This window comes from Epargyreus clarus, unplaced genomic scaffold (assembly GCF_041222505.1).
Source record: "Epargyreus clarus isolate Ecla_fem2 unplaced genomic scaffold, WU_Ecla_fem_2.2 ptg000034l, whole genome shotgun sequence".
NCBI classification, from domain to species: domain Eukaryota; kingdom Metazoa; phylum Arthropoda; class Insecta; order Lepidoptera; family Hesperiidae; genus Epargyreus; species Epargyreus clarus.
This window is the reverse complement of record NW_027332239.1, coordinates 9,523,851-9,541,276: the sequence shown is the minus strand read 5'-3', so window position 1 is coordinate 9,541,276 and position 17,426 is coordinate 9,523,851. Positions and strand designations below refer to the sequence as shown.

The 17,426-nt window shown below is 36.8% G+C and overlaps 1 protein-coding gene across 1 annotated transcript in view; it reads left to right on the top strand.

Annotated features, from left to right (window-relative positions):
- Zip48C (Zinc/iron regulated transporter-related protein 48C) overlaps positions 1-17,426 on the top strand; it is a 67,330-nt gene that overhangs the window by 30,493 nt on the left and 19,411 nt on the right. The window contains exon 5 of the mRNA XM_073091191.1: positions 14,187-14,285. Coding sequence (XP_072947292.1) covers positions 14,187-14,285 — 99 coding nt within the window. The remainder of the gene's footprint in view (positions 1-14,186; positions 14,286-17,426) is intronic.

Below are 17,426 nucleotides of genomic sequence, written 5' to 3'. Positions count from 1 at the left end.
CAGGTAGCGAAGGAAATCCGCAATGGCGCTTAGAATAATAGGTATAGCATACAGTACAGTTCACGTACTTTGCTCATCTATGATATCATATCAATTTGCATAAGTGATGTTATCGTCGATGGGGCGTTACGTGAATGCGAAGTGGATTTTACCGAGACGGTTTTTTTACCGTTTATTTCGCGTGACAGACTCGTCCCGAGTAGCATTCTTAACGAAACTAAAGCTTTTAGAATGTAATTGTGTGTACATATTTGAGTAAGTAAGGTTAACATGGTTATTTATGGGAATTATGGAAGTAAACATTACATTATATGTACTTATGCGAATTTAAAGCAGAATGTAATTCAATATTGAGACAATTATAATACATGTACAGAACAGAATGCTATAATTGATCTACAGAAGATTTGTTTTTATCGAATATATGATACTGAAATAAGTACTAAATGTAAAACTTGAATCAAATTACTGTATTCGTACGCACTAATATTCGAAACCGCTCAAACCTTTTGTTACGTGGCTCATCCCATTTCAATGAAATGTTTTGAGTACCTATATGGTAGTATGAGTAGTATATTAGGTTGGCTAGCCTGAATGACAGGGTTTGTGGCGTTGTTGACATTTCATTTTTTTTTTAGTAAAATAAGTTAAAAAATATTTTTCCTTGTTACTTTGCAGTATCGTTGCGTGTTAAACGTTTTATACCGTTTCCCGGTGAGCATTAGGTTTAAAAAAATCTGTATTTATTTCGGAAAATTCCATAAATATGTAACAAAAAAAAACAACGAAATTATAACACGCTCAAGATAGCAGATGTAGCCGCAAATTATGTGATGGACAATTTGTTCAATGTCACAATCTGGATTCTAGCCAAAAATGTCACAATAAAGAGAAAGATGTAAACACAGCCGCATTCTAATTAAAAAAATAAGGTCGAATCTCTGAGGTCGTCTCGTCTGCTCGAGATATGTCTCGCCAAAAGTGAGTCATTAAATAGTCTGCGATAAATATATTTCTGGAAATGAAACGTAGAGATGCTTCAGCAAAGATTTCCACTGGACTTTAGAATATATTTTTGTGCCACCCGAAGTGTCTAAGGTAAGATAGAATACCAACGGCATCTGCTACATTTTCTTAATAGCAGTGCATGCCGATATTTTTCTGGGTTAAAGGATGTCTAGAACGAACCTTAAATAGAGTAGGAGCCTACTTTAAACAGAAAGAGATGTCGCGCTGGAACAGGATACAATTATTTTGAATGGTTGTGAAACCATTACGATTCGGCAGGAGAGATACCAATACCACACCTATTTTAGGCGTGGAGCTGGTCTACGTCTGGTGGAAGGGTGTAGATGCCGCTTGACTTACATTTGAGTTGACCATCCTTAGGAGTGGCAAAGCATCTTTGATAAGTCTGAGGTAAACATTATAGTATGTTACTTGCATTTACAATGATTATCAGGCGGATATTTATATCCAACGTCTTTCTTATAAAAAGTACGAATTTTACTAATACACTATTTCGAAAGTGTTTATGCGTGTCAAAGACAATGTTGGGAAAGTGACCATCATTAGGTATAGTTTGACAATAATTGTTAAAACTTTCGAAATTTTCCAGGTATTGTTGTCTTCCGAATATCCTTCAGTTTCCTATAAAATAATAATATATCGTCCTTAATCTAAGTCGTGGTAGTGCCAATTTATCCTTATTTCTAGTAAAGTAAGGTACTTTATTCAGTTTAGATTTCCTTCATCGTTCATACAAATGTATTACGTTGGTGTGTCCGTAGTGTAGGTACGTAGGGACATAATTTTGTTTACTAAAACACGTAAATGACGCGTTTGTATTATTTATCATTAGTACTTAAACATGAGTGTGAATAATGTTAACCTGTTTTATAATAGCCGTGAGTCGTGCGCCGTGCCACATTCCACTTGGTACGCGTACGTAATAGAACTTTGTGTTTAACGTAAGTCCTTCCGTTTTATTTGAAACCTTCGTCTCTGTGAAGTCGGTTTGTTTCCATTTCAGGGCTTGTTAAAGGTTTTAATAATGTCTCACTTATATTAAGGTTTTCAAAATGTATGATGATAAGTAACATTTACTTACTGATGCCGTCTTTGTATTTTTAAAGTCTTCTTTATTAATTACACCCTTGGCAATTCTAAATTGAACCACTTTATTAATGTAACCATTTATGTGTGTATTGCTTATTGCCACACAGTATAATCTTATAGAAACATAATCAAAATCTTTATCGAGTAAAGTGGTGTCGCAATGTTTTTAAATTTGGTAGGTAGCGATCATGTGTGGGCTAAATAGACAAATCCTTATGCAAAGTGAAGTGTGCGTGCGGTCTGGACACACAAAGAGTTAACGGTAATGCACCAAGCCACCTGACTGGACAAACAACCTGCTTTTCTCACAGGAAACCGGCGATCGATCAAACCACGCCGGCAGTATGCAAACATACGCATCGGCAGATATGCTGCGCCGAAAGGAACGCTTCACGGCGAGCGAGAGGGACGCATCTATAGCGGGTGACGGACGTAGGATGGAACGCAGCAAGTCCGGCATCAAATCCGTGCGCGTGCGCTTACGAATTGCATTCCCATACAGGGTAACGGCGCTCGTTTTCCTTTCTCGTTCCTTCCAAAGGTCTCACGGCGACCTCTCGCTCGCACAACATGAATGGAGGCGCCATGGAATGCGGTCGCGTGACGTGCGCGGCGCCGACGCCGATCTCGATGCACTTTAACATAGGGCTAGTTTTGCCTTTGTAGGTTCTATTTTACTATAACTGGCAATAAGTACTATTATTGTCGTCTTAAAATAGCTTTCAGTCAGATTTTTATGCAGTGAGCGATCAAATGTAGAAACTTTCTAAGAAATATTTTGACGATTCGTTGGAATCCATTCTCCGATAGATTGTTTAGGCTTCAGGACTATTCAGGGCGTGAATGCAGAGCTCGCCGCGCCACTTACTCGAACCGGTCCGTGGGAATCGTCCACTTCTACACAAACAACCGAAACTGTCTTCTTGTTAATAACGCACCAAGAATTAATTTCATTTTGAATAATTTCAATAAATTCCAACATATAATTAACATTTACTGGATTCTTGAATGTTGATCGTTTGATTAGTCATTTTAATGATGTCTTTTACAGTTAGTGATCTGAATGCGGCGTAAATTTTGTTTGGCAATCGATTTCTCGTTATTGATACCTCTCATCTGTCCCGCCGTCGAATCGGTTGCCGTCCTTCGCTATTGATGGTTGCCGACGTTGCGAGCTTTATGAAGGAATTCGTCGACTCGCGCGTAATCTTTTACGCTTTCCAATGTTTATTAATTGATCGCTCGTTCAATACATATTACAATTTTATCATTCAACTCGTAAGATTTAACAAAAATTGGAAAATTTATTTGTATAGGCTTAGAAATTTCACATTCCTAAACGATTAGGTACACTATTGTTTTAGTGTAACTGGGCATTCCACAAGGTAATTGCTTACAGTACCTATGGTTACTTAGTAAACTTAAATATGACTTTTTTGAAGTCTTTTAGATATTATTTTTATGTTGTATCTTTTAGATAGCTGACTACATAATTGAATTGAATGATTGTAATAATGTGAATATTTGTTGTTATGAGCTTGTGGGGCTTAAGTAAGTGCGGTAGTGGTATTTGTGCAGTCGGGCCCTTCATAAGGTTTATTTATCCCATTGATTAAAACAGAACTAAAACGTAGTTCTATTTTCATTGTATTCTTGTTTGTTGCATCTTATGTTTTTTAATAAAAATTTGTCAATCTCGTAAGAGTACGCCACTGCTTCAGATTGGTAAAGTTTTTCAAGCTTAGATAAGTATACTCGTATAATTGTACAAGTAGGTATGTGGTTATGTTTTTCCTTAGCGCCTTCGGTAACTTAAACAGCTCGATTGTTTTTAGATTTGAAGTGTACTTTGATATTTCTTCCACAGACAATTTAACGTGCCAGACAAAATTTCTATTTTGCGAGGCACGGTGCGAGACTGCGAAATGTTTTGGGAAATATAAATTGGTGAATAAACACTGTATACGATAATACTTTTGTCTGTCACAGAACGTGCTTGACTCGCTGAATCCATACATGTAAATGAAACCCTGACTGCAAATCAACCGAGTATGTTGTAGTTGTTCAAATCTTTGTAATTATTTGTACACACTTCTTTAAGCTGGGAATTTGGTGTTTTAACTGCGGACTGTATGAATTTCGAGCGTATGTATATACAATTATACATATGTATATCTCATTCTTTGGTGTCGTCGGATTCGTTTAAATTGTAGGAGTGACACAGACTGTATTTTTAAGCAGTCTGCATTTTTGTTTCTACAATAATTCTCTAGTGGATGTAGGTACTTAATTTTGGACCGTGTCGCAATGCACGGGCGAGACGGCCGCCGGCAGACGCATATGATATCGAGTGTACGTTTTTGCACATCGCCCCCGCTCGCCAGCCAGTCACCGTTTGTATTTAGTGTTAGTACTTGTAATTATTTATTCCGCGATTTGCGCACACTTTTATTGTGTCCGAAACATATTTATGTTTATATGCTTCAGAGGTTACGTTATTCCTGTGTATAGTTGGTTCTGCGTAGTAGATGCTCGGAGAGGAGTTCGACTGGTTGAAAGAGAGACAATGTATTTCCTTTGTTCTATTTGGATGATTGTCTCGTAGTCTTAGTGTTTTGTTCGTGATATTTTTATACATAGTTGCATTATAGTTGGATGTGTTATCTTCTCTATTCTAGTACAGTGATTTGTATGTATGTATTATAATTGCTATGCAAACAATCTATAGTGATCTCTAACCTGATAACGTAAAGTAATACTGCATTACAATTAACGTCCGTAACGTAATGTAAGTAAGTAATCAATTGACGATTTTGATTATCAAATTATCAAATTTCGAACTTTGTAAGACAAGAATTTGTTAAGATTAGTTCTTACTACTTTCGTATGTTAAATATATCTCGCAACAATAAAAAGTTTAGCAACGAGACGTGGACGTCGCCGGGCGAGTGTATCGGATATTAATATGCAACTTAATCAAAGTAGAGCAGCGTTCGCGTCGGCGAGGCGGTGGCGCGCTATGCAAGAGGCTGCTGCCTCCCAGCGGAGCCCCGCTGTCTGGCAGCCGGCCCCCTCCCGCGCCGCGCCTAGCGCAACCACCTTGCCTCACCACCGCATCTACCACCGCACTCGATCTACGCACTCGTTCGCCACGACGATCGCGCGACTCGCGAATTGACGTTGAATGGTGCAACGCAATTAGAAACATGCTCCACAATGCCATATTATGTTATAGGGATATGTAGGTTATGATATCGCTTCTGAAGGAGTATTATTTATGTAGCATTATAACTACGTCCTTAGCTTTCTATTTGATATGAATTTCACAGTGAGCTGTTTTCATAAAACCAATTGTGGTTATTGGTTGTAGGAACTTACTGGCTCTATTTACAATAATTACGTGTGATTTATGATTACAATGATTTCAAAGCTATTGTAATCGGACTATGTACTACAACGATGCGTAAGCTCATTCTACACCAAGAAGTGATGTTTGATAGATTCTTGTAAGTAGTTCAGAACGATTTGCGCTAAAGGACATATATCCGTCTTGACTGGTTCTTAGTATTATGTGTCTTTTAGTAGAGAGTGCGTTGGAAGGCTCTAATTGAACAAGTGTAGTGATTGTGGCGCGGCCTCGGCCCGTCGCGCGTAGGTTCGATTGCGACAACTGGCGTCACGAGGTTGTGCAAGTGGTCGATAGAAAATCCGGTGTCGCAGTATGATCGGCAAGTGTGCGGGCTCGGGAGTCCTGCGCGTGCGCTTCACGCCGCGAGGCCGCGGCATGAATGGAGCCGCGGTATGTAGGTCACGGTGTCGTCAATGGGCCGTCGCGTCGACAGGGCCCCGCGCCGCCGCCTCTCGCGCCCCCATCCCATCGTGTCGTGAAAGTTGCCACTACTTTCGCGACTGTCGCACCTCTTCGCGCAATAATATACACTCTAATGCACCAAAACTGAGTCACTTTTCGATTAACGCGACCGAACGTTCACATCCGCTTCGGCGTTATGTGCTCGCCTCTGACACTTTCTGCGGCGGGTCGCGCCGTGAGCCCTCCTGCCCGGCGATACGGTCGCGATTCCGCCGCGCGCCGCCGACGTATCGGTCGCGCCGTATGCTCGTGCTTAGGAATTCACTTCCGGGTAGGTCGGAAAGTGAAATGGAGTCGTCTGTGATGTAATTGGAATTCGGATGTATCCGGAGTCAGTGTTACTCCGTTCACTTATAAAATTTCTACACAAATCTTTTGACATAATAGACTGCGCGCCGCGACCGTTTCCGTTATACGATAACTGTATAGTTAAAGCGATATTGCGCACGATTGCGACCTACCGCGGCTAAAGATAACTCTTTTATTTTAAATAATATCCATCTGCATACCTTTCAAATCAAGCGTGAAGATGGTATAAACCCGATTTCAATTCACAACTAAGTGTAACAAATTGGTCATTGGCACATCGTACAAATAGCTTCACTTGGGTTATAAAATATTCCTATAGATACGTCGGATCTAGTGAATGATTTTCCTTATTAGATTTTATTAATTGAATGTATCTATCTATCTTGTTCGCCCGCTATACTATTACTATAATGAGTACAGTACGAAATTATAACTGTTAGGTACCTACCTATAATGATTTAATAAAGTAACTATTTCTCAATACTCTTACTGAGGATCCGATTTTTATACGTATCGACTAAATTTGAAATAAATGTTGTCAATGATAACCAACTATATTTGAAAATCAATAACATCTTACAAGTCAGATTGTGAAATAAGTTATCTACACTAATATTCCCGGAACACCTTACGAGAGGCACAAAAGGCTTCTTCAGAGCCAACGACGCGTTGGCAAACTTACTCTGGTATAGCGATCTTCATTCGAAAATGATAATCTATAATCAGGTTGAAAGTTTTCATGTTTAGATTCAGTTTATATGTATAAGTTTTACATTTTAGAATAGTTTTGTCGTCAACCTAGACACACAGGAAGAAAGATTCAAGCTGCAATCACCCAAGCTGGCCAAGTATGGATCAATAGGTTGATTGACACAAGTGTCTATGACACACATTTAAGGAACCTTGTTTAAAATAATTTTCCTCCTGACTTCCTTCCTCACTAAAGCAAGTGATAATTTATTTCTAATACGCACATAACTTCGAAAACTCTAGAGGTTTGCGTCTGGGTATCTTAGATCTTTAAGAAGGCTATAAATTATCAAGAAAATTTCCGCGAAATTTACCTCATAAGTTCTAGGAAATCTCTATTAAAGTATAATTTGGTAGGTTAAACAATTTTTGCATCACCATGACCGCAAAGTATTTAAACAGTAAACGTCCGGGCGACCGATTTAAATATAATGCGCGGTTAAAATCAGTGGGTTTTGTAATAGCAAATAAAATAGCGTAACGTTACTGTCGCCAGGTAGCCTCAGCTGCCTTCGCTGAATCACCGGCATAAAATACGTTCAGGAATGTCATCACTTTAGCCTCTGCAACACCGTAATGTAGCTTAAGTTAATGGTAAGTAGATTTCTTTGGAACTAACTATTCCGGTTGGTCGCATTTCGTGAAGATTTCTCAAAATCTCTTGATTGTTGAGCGTTTTCTCGTATCAAGTGTAGATTTCTTATTAAATTCTTTAAACATCGTAAATTCTTTAAACATAGATTTTAAAGTAAATCTGCGAAATGTATATTTTGTCTGTATGGCATGCGGTAAATTAACATTGGTGCTAGAGCTCTTCGTGTTTCGAACAACACCTACTTCTGTCTTCCAACATAATTGTTAAGAAATAAGGAATTCTGGTGCGAAACCATTTTTTTTATAAAATACTAGCTGACCCGGCAAACGTTGTGTTGCCATATAAATAAAAAAATGTTAAGGGTGAACAACCCTTATCATTTAGGAGTATAAAAAATAAATAGTAGTCGATTCTCAGACTTCTCTCTTCTCAGATTTCTCTTAAATTTGGTGAAAATCGGTAAAACCGTTTTGGAGGAGTACGGTAACTAACATTGTGACACGAGAATTTTATATATAAGATGAAGTATCAAAGGAGCAAGCAGGTAACCTGGTAACTCCCTCATAGCACTCCAACCAACTCTATATAAAGACACATGCAACAAGAGTTCTACTTCTAACCGATAACAGGTGCGCTAACCTTAGTATATTCATTTTAAAGAAAAAAGAAAAACAAATATGTTAGATATTTCAACCCGGAACTGCAGCGAGAGAAGCTCAAATTCACAAAGCTATCACTGGTCTGAAAATGCACATGGTAATTAAGAAAGTCTTGGGCCCGTCTCGCCGGAATGTGTTTAGTATGTGAGACTGGCAGCTGGTACATCATGGTTATGTATGGCCCAGTGATTCTCGAGAATGTCCTGTCCTCGGCGTTAACATCTAATCCCTGTGTAATTGCCTTTCAATTTATTTACTGTTTTTATGTGGAAACCGCTCTTACTTAGTTGCTACTTTATCTGCTATTTGTTCTATGTAACTGCAACTTAACAAACGCACTAATGTTTAGTCGATTATCGCTCTTTGCAAACTATTTCGATGTAAAATGTTGTGCTTCTTAGTATAGGTCTGGTAAAGAGTGTGTTTTTTTTGCATTTATAACAAACGCTCGAATGATCAGTGGATTACTGCTCTTTGCAAATTAATTTGATGTAAATTGTTGAGCTTCTGAACTATAAAGGGTGTGGTTTTTTTTTTTCAAAATGAACTCGCCCGATTCCAGGCTAGACAAGTAGATTAAAAAAAATCGAATTATGCAGTTTGTATCAAAATTGCCTTGTGACTCCTTTCAGCGTTTTTTGCCGATCCTTATAGTTTCGGTTTTGGTCCTGAAGGCCCATTTGAAAAACCCTATATACTCGGTGAATTTTTTGACGAAAAATATACGTTTGTTCCTTGTTTCAATTCTGGAAGGATTCATATTTTATCATACAAGAGCACACAGAAGTACATGTTTGGTTTCTAACTTTCGACATACGTAGAGAACTTTCTCTATGGCACAAATATTATAACAACGATGTATAAAGACAATAATATGTAAATGTTATTAAAGGCGGTTTCCGCTCGCGGCGACGCCCGCGTAAACCTTCTTATAATTTACTCTTAAAATAAAGTTTGAGGTGCCTTGTAAAGAGTTCCATCAAGTTAATATTGCGACAAAATTAATTGAAAGTTTTTCAAATTTCCCTCTACTCTATGAATGACGTATGTTTTGTTTAGAATCGATTTATTTACTACGGTAGAAATTACATTTTTTCACTGCTGTAAGTATAATTTATAATTTACTTGTTATTATGTAGGTATGTCTGTTTTTATGTTATGTATGTATTATGTTAATTATATATAATCTATATTTTGTTGTAATTAAGTCCAGAAATAAATGTCTTATTTATCTATCTCTACTTACAAATCCAATAGGGTTACTGTGCTGGTATAGCAATAATATAGCGTAGAATATTTAAAATAACACACACCTTTGTATCTTTAAATATAATAAAAGAGCCATAGAATACCAGAGCGATAAGTATTTTAGTATGCCGGCATTTCCAGTACATTTTCGGTAAGACGGTAGACATACGTCGAAGTGGCTCTGTAAAGCGGCGCACGCGCACATCGTGTAGGCAGCTTTCACCGAGCTCAAAGGTTCCGCACCGCCGCGCGTGTTTATTAAGTTAACCCTTTTAACAGGAATTCCAGGCTCTTCCGTTTACGCGATTAGTACCTGCTACTTACTGACTGACGGTTTTTTCTACTCACGCTCGAGAAAGCGACCCGAAATGTACTAGTAATTTGTGATATCTGAGTATACATAAAGGAACTAATAATATGACAAAAGTCGCACAAAAGAACAAAGCAAAAAACATGTTTATAATTTTATTATATATGACATCAATATACGCTTCAAAACTACATATTATACGTAGTACCCTAAATATTTAATTAAGTCACATAAATATTCAAAGTTGTAAATATAAAGATATGAACTTGTAGATAAATATCATAAGACGATTATAAAAACAGACGTTTGAATCTTAAACAAAGAATAATTAATTACATGGTTAATGAAGCGATCGGTACGGTAAAGCTTTCAAAGATTAACGAGACTTAGCCAATTATGACGTCATAGTTTATAGGATAACCGTTCAATGTAACTCAGAATCAGTGGAGGCATTAATTTGGAGTAGATTTTGCTTTTTGGTCTAAATTCGGCCGCGATCATTACAGATTGTTTTTGTAAAAGCAAAAGGTCGTCAGTAGATAACAAACAATATGTATATCGGTTGACAAAAAAAGAAAAAAAATATTTATATATACGAGTAATTTTACTACGTAGTTGTAATTCGACCAGAATCATAATTTCCATTTTTTAAATTAATAACAACAAAGATTGTCTATAGAACCACCAAAAAGACGATTGTTATAACAAAAAAAACAGACTTCTTAAAAATATAACATATGTCACACCCACAATTTGGAGGAATCTGACGACACCTCATATGTCAAAATCCATCAAGTTGTTTGGGCTTTAGAACATGACAAAGAACGAGACATACATACATACATACATAAATACATACAAAACTTTCTTAGTTCCGTAGTCGGATAAAAAAAAGAAAATCGGTCACAAACAAAAGCGAAAAATGTTCTTAACAGTTTCGTGTACCCCATTTATATAATCATGCGTTAGTTAGCGATTATGCAAATTACATAGTATTAAGGTGTTACGTAATGCAAAGAGTGACCTTTAGTTGGAGGAACAGTTGAGTTTAACGGTGACGGAGGCTGTACAGTTAGTCGCATTCCTAGAGCGGAGGCGCGGAGGGTGGCAGGTGCAGCCGGGGGAGGGGAACGTCCTCTCGAGGAATGCGCTAGTACATCTCATCTGATAACACCGTTGCATTACGAACCAACGCCGCCAAGTTAAATGGGCGCATTCTTTGGCCCGCTCGCTTTATTGTAATTCTATTGCATACTCGATTACTGTAAATAAGCTCCGTCGAGTAAATCCGTGTTGTTAGTGCGACTTTAACATTTTCGGACTAAAATCCATTAGTAATAATTAGTCTTAAGTAACTTTTACGTACCACAATTCGGAATTTGACAATTAAAGAAGGCAAAAATCGCCAAATTCAAACTTTGATATATATATATTTTTACCCGACTGCCAAGGAAGGGTAATGTTTTTCGCGCGTATCTTGTATGTTTGTCTTTCTTTATTTGATCCGATCTTACAAACGGCTGGATAAATTTCGACAGTTAAGGTGTCATTAAATTCGTCTCAATGACCCGAGTGTCCTTAGATAGGTGTTAGAAAAAAAAAAATCAAAAGGGCGAATTTTTGGCGCGAAATAGTGACACATTAAAAAAAAAAAGTTAATGGAACCTATCGAGTGGGGTATCAAATGAAAGTAAATTAAACGTAGGCTATAAAAACATATTTGTATATATATAAAACAGCAAGGTGACTGACTGACAGACAAATTAAATGACTTTTTCAGTTTTTAGAAATCAAACTACCGCCAAAACCGCTCAAGTTAGAGTTCTGAAATTTTGCACAAAGGTTCACTATATAGCGTAAATAAGTACTAAGAAAGGCCTTTTGGAAATTCTTCCCCTAAGAGGGTAAAATAGGGGAAAACGGTTTTTTTGAAATCCTTTAATTTTGAAGCAACTGCTACAAAATTTTGTATTTGGCTTTCTGAATAGGAACAAGGACACGCCTGTTTATCCCCATCCGAAAAATTAACCACGTAGAGGGTAAAATAAGGGTTAAAAGTTCATTTAAACAATCGTCAATTTTGAAGCAAACACTATGAAATTTTGTATTTAGCTTGTTGGATAAAAATAATGAAATTCTACCCAATACGAGGTAAAATAATGATCGGAACTTTGAATTACTGAAGGTATATATTTTATGAAGCGTAAATGGTGGATTGTTTTTGCGAAATAGTAAGATGTTTTAAAAAAAGTTAACTAAACCTATCGAGTAGGATATCAAAATAAAGGAACTTAAAAGAGATTACACATACGTATACATATGTATAACTCATCGAGATGACTGTTTGACTAAATGAGTAGTGTTGCTATGATAAAGATCAACGCAAAGGGAAACCGCTAAACTTAAGAGTGCTGGAATTTTAATCATAGCTTCTTTATATAGCGTAAATGAGCGCTACGAGGACAAAATAGGATAATATTGTTAGAACATATTTTGTTTTTGAAGCAGATACCTACTATGAAACTTTGTATTTGGCTTTCTGGATTTAAATAATAAAACGCCTATTTCTCCGTTTTTGGAAATTCTACTTCAGCTTGTATAGTGCAGTCGGGTTTTTTGATTTTTTAATTAATTACTTGTTTTTAAATATTTATTACTATCTATCACTCGTTAATAAATAACTTAGATAGGTACTTGTCGTTTATTCTTTCAACGATTTTAAAATCTTGACTTTGATTCTGTGAGTGTCACCAAAATGGTGCCGCAAGTGCGATTGTGACAAGTAAAATGCTTTGCCCTATTTATAACAGCTTTCTGTAACTTTTATTAATAGGTTTTGTAATCTGAAAGCTCTACATTTTGACAAGTGTATCATTAGTAAAGCTTTAACGCTATTAATAATTCCAAAGTTTGTTATCACCGTCGTGTCAGCTGAAATATTATCTTCTTCATATAGTTTTGTTATTATTATTTATTATTTTGTCATCGTCTCAATATTAGGTGAAAGCTTTTGGTAAGCCAAGGAAAGTACAAATAATAATAGATCAGCCTGTATAAGTACAGGCTGATCTATTATTATTTGTACTTTCCTAACGTATACAATTAGTTTATACTACAAATATATCTCTGTTTGATAGCTTTTAAACCTTTTTTTAATTACTTTAACATCGTCTCAGCTGAAATATCTTCTTCAAATACTTTTGATATTTTGCATATATATTTTTTTGTCATCGTGTTAATATTGAGCGGAAGCTTTTGTCTTACACAGGTTGATCCATTATGAAAAAAAATCGGGCATTAATATTATCTGCGTAAAAAGTAGATCTTTTTTATGTATTTATTTTTCTGATTGAAAGCTTTTTAAAGTGAAAAATTGTTTTTCTTCAAACGGATGTTACAAAAGTTGCGAAACAAAATTTATGAATATTTACCATTATATACTTTAGAATAACAATATATTCAACTTTATAAATTTGCATATGTAGTTTGCAATACTTCAAAAAGTCTCTTTCAATGGATTTTAATTTAATAGAGAAATGTTATTAAAATCACCTTAGTAGACTAGTAGTGAACACATTGACTTGTTATTACTGAACAGGTTTGTTCTTCACCTAATTAAAAGTCTAAATTCACTAAAACCAAAATAATAAATCTTAATTTAGTACCAATTAATAAAATTAATTATAGTGTTCATTGAATACATTTTATTTTTAATCACGCCAAAGAAGTATGACTTCTAACATGGTTTTTATTTGTTTTAATGATATCGAAGTAGCAAGTGCGTGCAGTCCACCTGATGGTGTGTGGAACCTGCTGCCCATACATCTGTATCTACCTCGGTTACGATCAGAGGCCCTCAGTTAACAGTCCCATATAAGGTCCGCCACTGATGCGATGCTACTCTGGGGGGCTAAGTGGAAACAGCTCGGGCAGTTATGTCTCTCTTACAACACACTTCAAGCCAGACCACTGCATAAGCGCTGCACTGCTGTTATGAGGCAGAATAAATATAGTTCAAAAAACTAAAAAACACGCTTTTATGATAAAATCAACTAAAAAGTAGAAAATAATTTTGAATCTAGGAATCAATTAAGGAACATTAAATTGTTTGATAATTTTAAAAATTTTGAATTAAACTGAACGTTCAAAGTGAATAGAAATCGGGTTCAAAGATTCCGTTACTATTACGTACATACATACATACATACATACAACCCAAGCTAGATAATAAAAGCGTGTTAAAAAGTTGAGACTGATGCCATGAACGAGGGGTTCGCAATCTTTTCCTATACGTGCCTTATGATGATGTTTTACTTTTATTCGCAGAAACTTGGCTTTGGGGATAGGCATCCAAAACTTCCCCGAGGGTCTCGCAGTCAGTTTGCCGCTGCAAGCCGCCGGATTCTCCGTATGGAGAGCTTTTTGGTAAGTTAACTCATCTTATATTGAAATTGGCATTTACCCAAAATTGATATTAAACTAAGGTAGACATTGGAACAAATATCTCGAACGCAAATAACAATGCTATACTTTTACAAACCCTCCATATAAATAAATCGGTGTTATAATAATGCCCAATGTGTCTAACTCTGTTTGATTTACGTATCTGATTGGTGATTGAAAATTGAATATGTATCGTTTTTTTTTTTTTTATATAATATAAGAGTAGCAGACGAGCATGCAGTCCATCTGATGGTAAGTGGCTACTGCCGCCCATGGACATCTGTAATCAACCCCAGATAGGATTAGATATTCCTACCTGAAGTCGGCCACAGATGCGCCGCTACCCCTGAGGACTGAGCTGGAACGCCTCGGAAAAGTCTGTCTCCCTTACCACACCCTTCAAACCGGAACACAGCAGCGCTTAACACTGCTGTTATTAGGTAGAAATAGGTGTGGCGGTGGTGCCGCCGGGGTCGAACCACAAAGGGTTCTACCACCTTCAAAATCGTTTTTAAGTTGGCTGCAGATGCAATAGTCTCGTCACCTTTATTGACTAAGTTTGGATACTCCATCAATCGTCATCAATATAAACCAATTACTGTCTTATCGGTGCACTCCTGTCTCCACTAAGAATAAGGATTTAGATAAACTGAACATACATTAACGATATTTTGGAGAAAACTCGTCATTTATTATTTCTTTATAATTCAGACAATACTTAAAGAAATTTGATTTCGTGGTTTGGGACAAGATCTGAACGGAACCCAGAGGGGTGCAATTTATATCAATAGACTACTAACTTGAAGGTGTATGAAATATGTGTAAACTCAAGATCCTCATCGAGCTTCTGCCTCGAATCTCGAGTTGAATATTAGCGACGTAAAACCGCATACCGAACAATACGTTTAAGTAAGGTATACTTAAAAGTCCTTTATAATTTTGCTTTTGAAATTTTAATATTTCTGCAAGGAAAACTGGAACTTTGTTTTATTAAAATGACATTCAATTTAGATTTTGTTATTCAACTGATATTGCGCAGTGTCACAAAATTAAATAGTCAGCGGGTACAAAATTTATTTTCATCGTTTTTATTTTGTGCAAAGTGCGCGATATGCGGTTGTTTTATGAGACATTTTTACGAAGTGACATAGGTATATGGAGCGGAGTCGACATCGGTGGCTAGATGTGGAGAATGCGCCCGCGCTCGTCGTTAGGCTGGATGCCAACACAGCCAGACTGGCCGACCCCATTCCTGTCCAGGCTAATTCATTTAGCCACTACCGGCGGCCCGAGCTGCCGTCTCCACGACGCTCTCGATGCGACTCAATTTCTATTGCTCCCATTGTCACTATAAACCGATAAGTACTGCCCAAGTTATGCGGAATTGTTGCGTAATCGATCTGTTAAATAAATAATTGATATTGTTCGTCTGTGATTTCAGAAAACAGACACTTTCTAATCTCTTAAATGGTTACGCACGGTACGGAAATAGAGAAATATATTTTACAATTTGTGTATTGTCTGTCTAATATTGAACCAATTTTGATGCTACTTTCATGCAAAGATAAAGAAAGAGCTTTCCAGCGTACATTCTGAAAATATTTCCGTTGATTCCTAAGTAATCTAAAACCCGCTGTGAAGGGAACTTCGTAAATAATAAAACGACGCGAACACCTGGCATTTAAAAGCTGAAAACGAATGCATTTGCATACAGTGGGCGCTCGCACGCAATCCATCGGCGCTATTTAATTTGGGAGAGCAAAAGGTTACATCTGCTAACGCTATGTGGTACGTGCATGCATTGTAAATGTTGGTAAATAGGTAAAAGTAAATAGCCGCATTCCGCGGCGTGCCCGCGGCGCCGGACGGGGCTCCGTCCCGTGCCGCCTTAAATGGATATGTCAGCCAATTATACTAAACAAATGATTTTATATTATTGTTTAATTATGTAACCCCTGATAAGGCTCATTATTGTGAACTCTGAATATATTATTTATATGGAAACAAAAAACCAAGACAACTAAAACCGCTTCGTATGTTCGCGAATTGTAGCAAATTTTTAAATTGCTAGATATCATAGATAGTTATGTTTTACGGAAATCGGAAGTTATAAATATTATTAGAATCTTCAGATATTACTGCTTGTATCTTAAGTTACTTCGGTCGAGAAATTTAGGAAGCACTGCCAACAAGATACAAGACAATAAAAAAATCTTGAAATATTTTGAACTTAAATAGATGAGCTATATGAAATTATGCATTTCAAATCTCCATATCTGAAATCTTTGTTTTGTTTACTTAAACCTGCGACACAGGATATATTTACCCCTTTAAAATAAAGTGACCGTCAGAATACACGTGTAAAAATGCACAATTATTTATTATTATCACAATTATAATTGGGAATAAAACTTATAAACAATATTCGTGTGTATTGATAGCTTCCTACTTTTGGCAAGTAGAGTCGAGCAAGCAACCATTCTGTCGAGATACAGTGAGAATGCCCGCGAGCGACGACCCCGCTGCGCCCGCGCAAAGCTTTGCTCTACCCACCCTTTAAACAAAAACTCCACTTAACCCCTCTATGCTCTTACACTTAATTGTGCACGATCGTTAACTTCGGTCATATGGAAAATTCCTTCATAATTGTTTACGCCGTAAATTCTAGGTACTGGTAATATCTTAATATGATGTTACGAGTATTTCTGCTAACATAGGATGCTAACGTAATTATCATGCAGTTATTAAGTATTATTAATACTAGTAATAATAATAGTCTGATCAATTTAAAGATGAGGGATCTTCTTTTCAATATTTAAATTCCTCTGAACAGATCTAAGCACATAAAAATACAACAGCCAATCATCAAAAAATGATCTTCATGCTTACAATGTTAGCAATAATACGAGCTTATTATGTGTTATATATTCCTAATATTTTCAATTGTACATTTCTACAAAGCAGCATCGAGACACGGAAAATTACTTAAGTAAGTAACGTCAACTATTAATAAGCAATTGGAATGCACACCGTGAACTCGTACGTTAGACCGCTACGGGCGTGACGCGAGTGTTGCCGGCTCCGCGGTGGAATGCAAGCGGCGGAATGCCGCCCGGGCAAGAA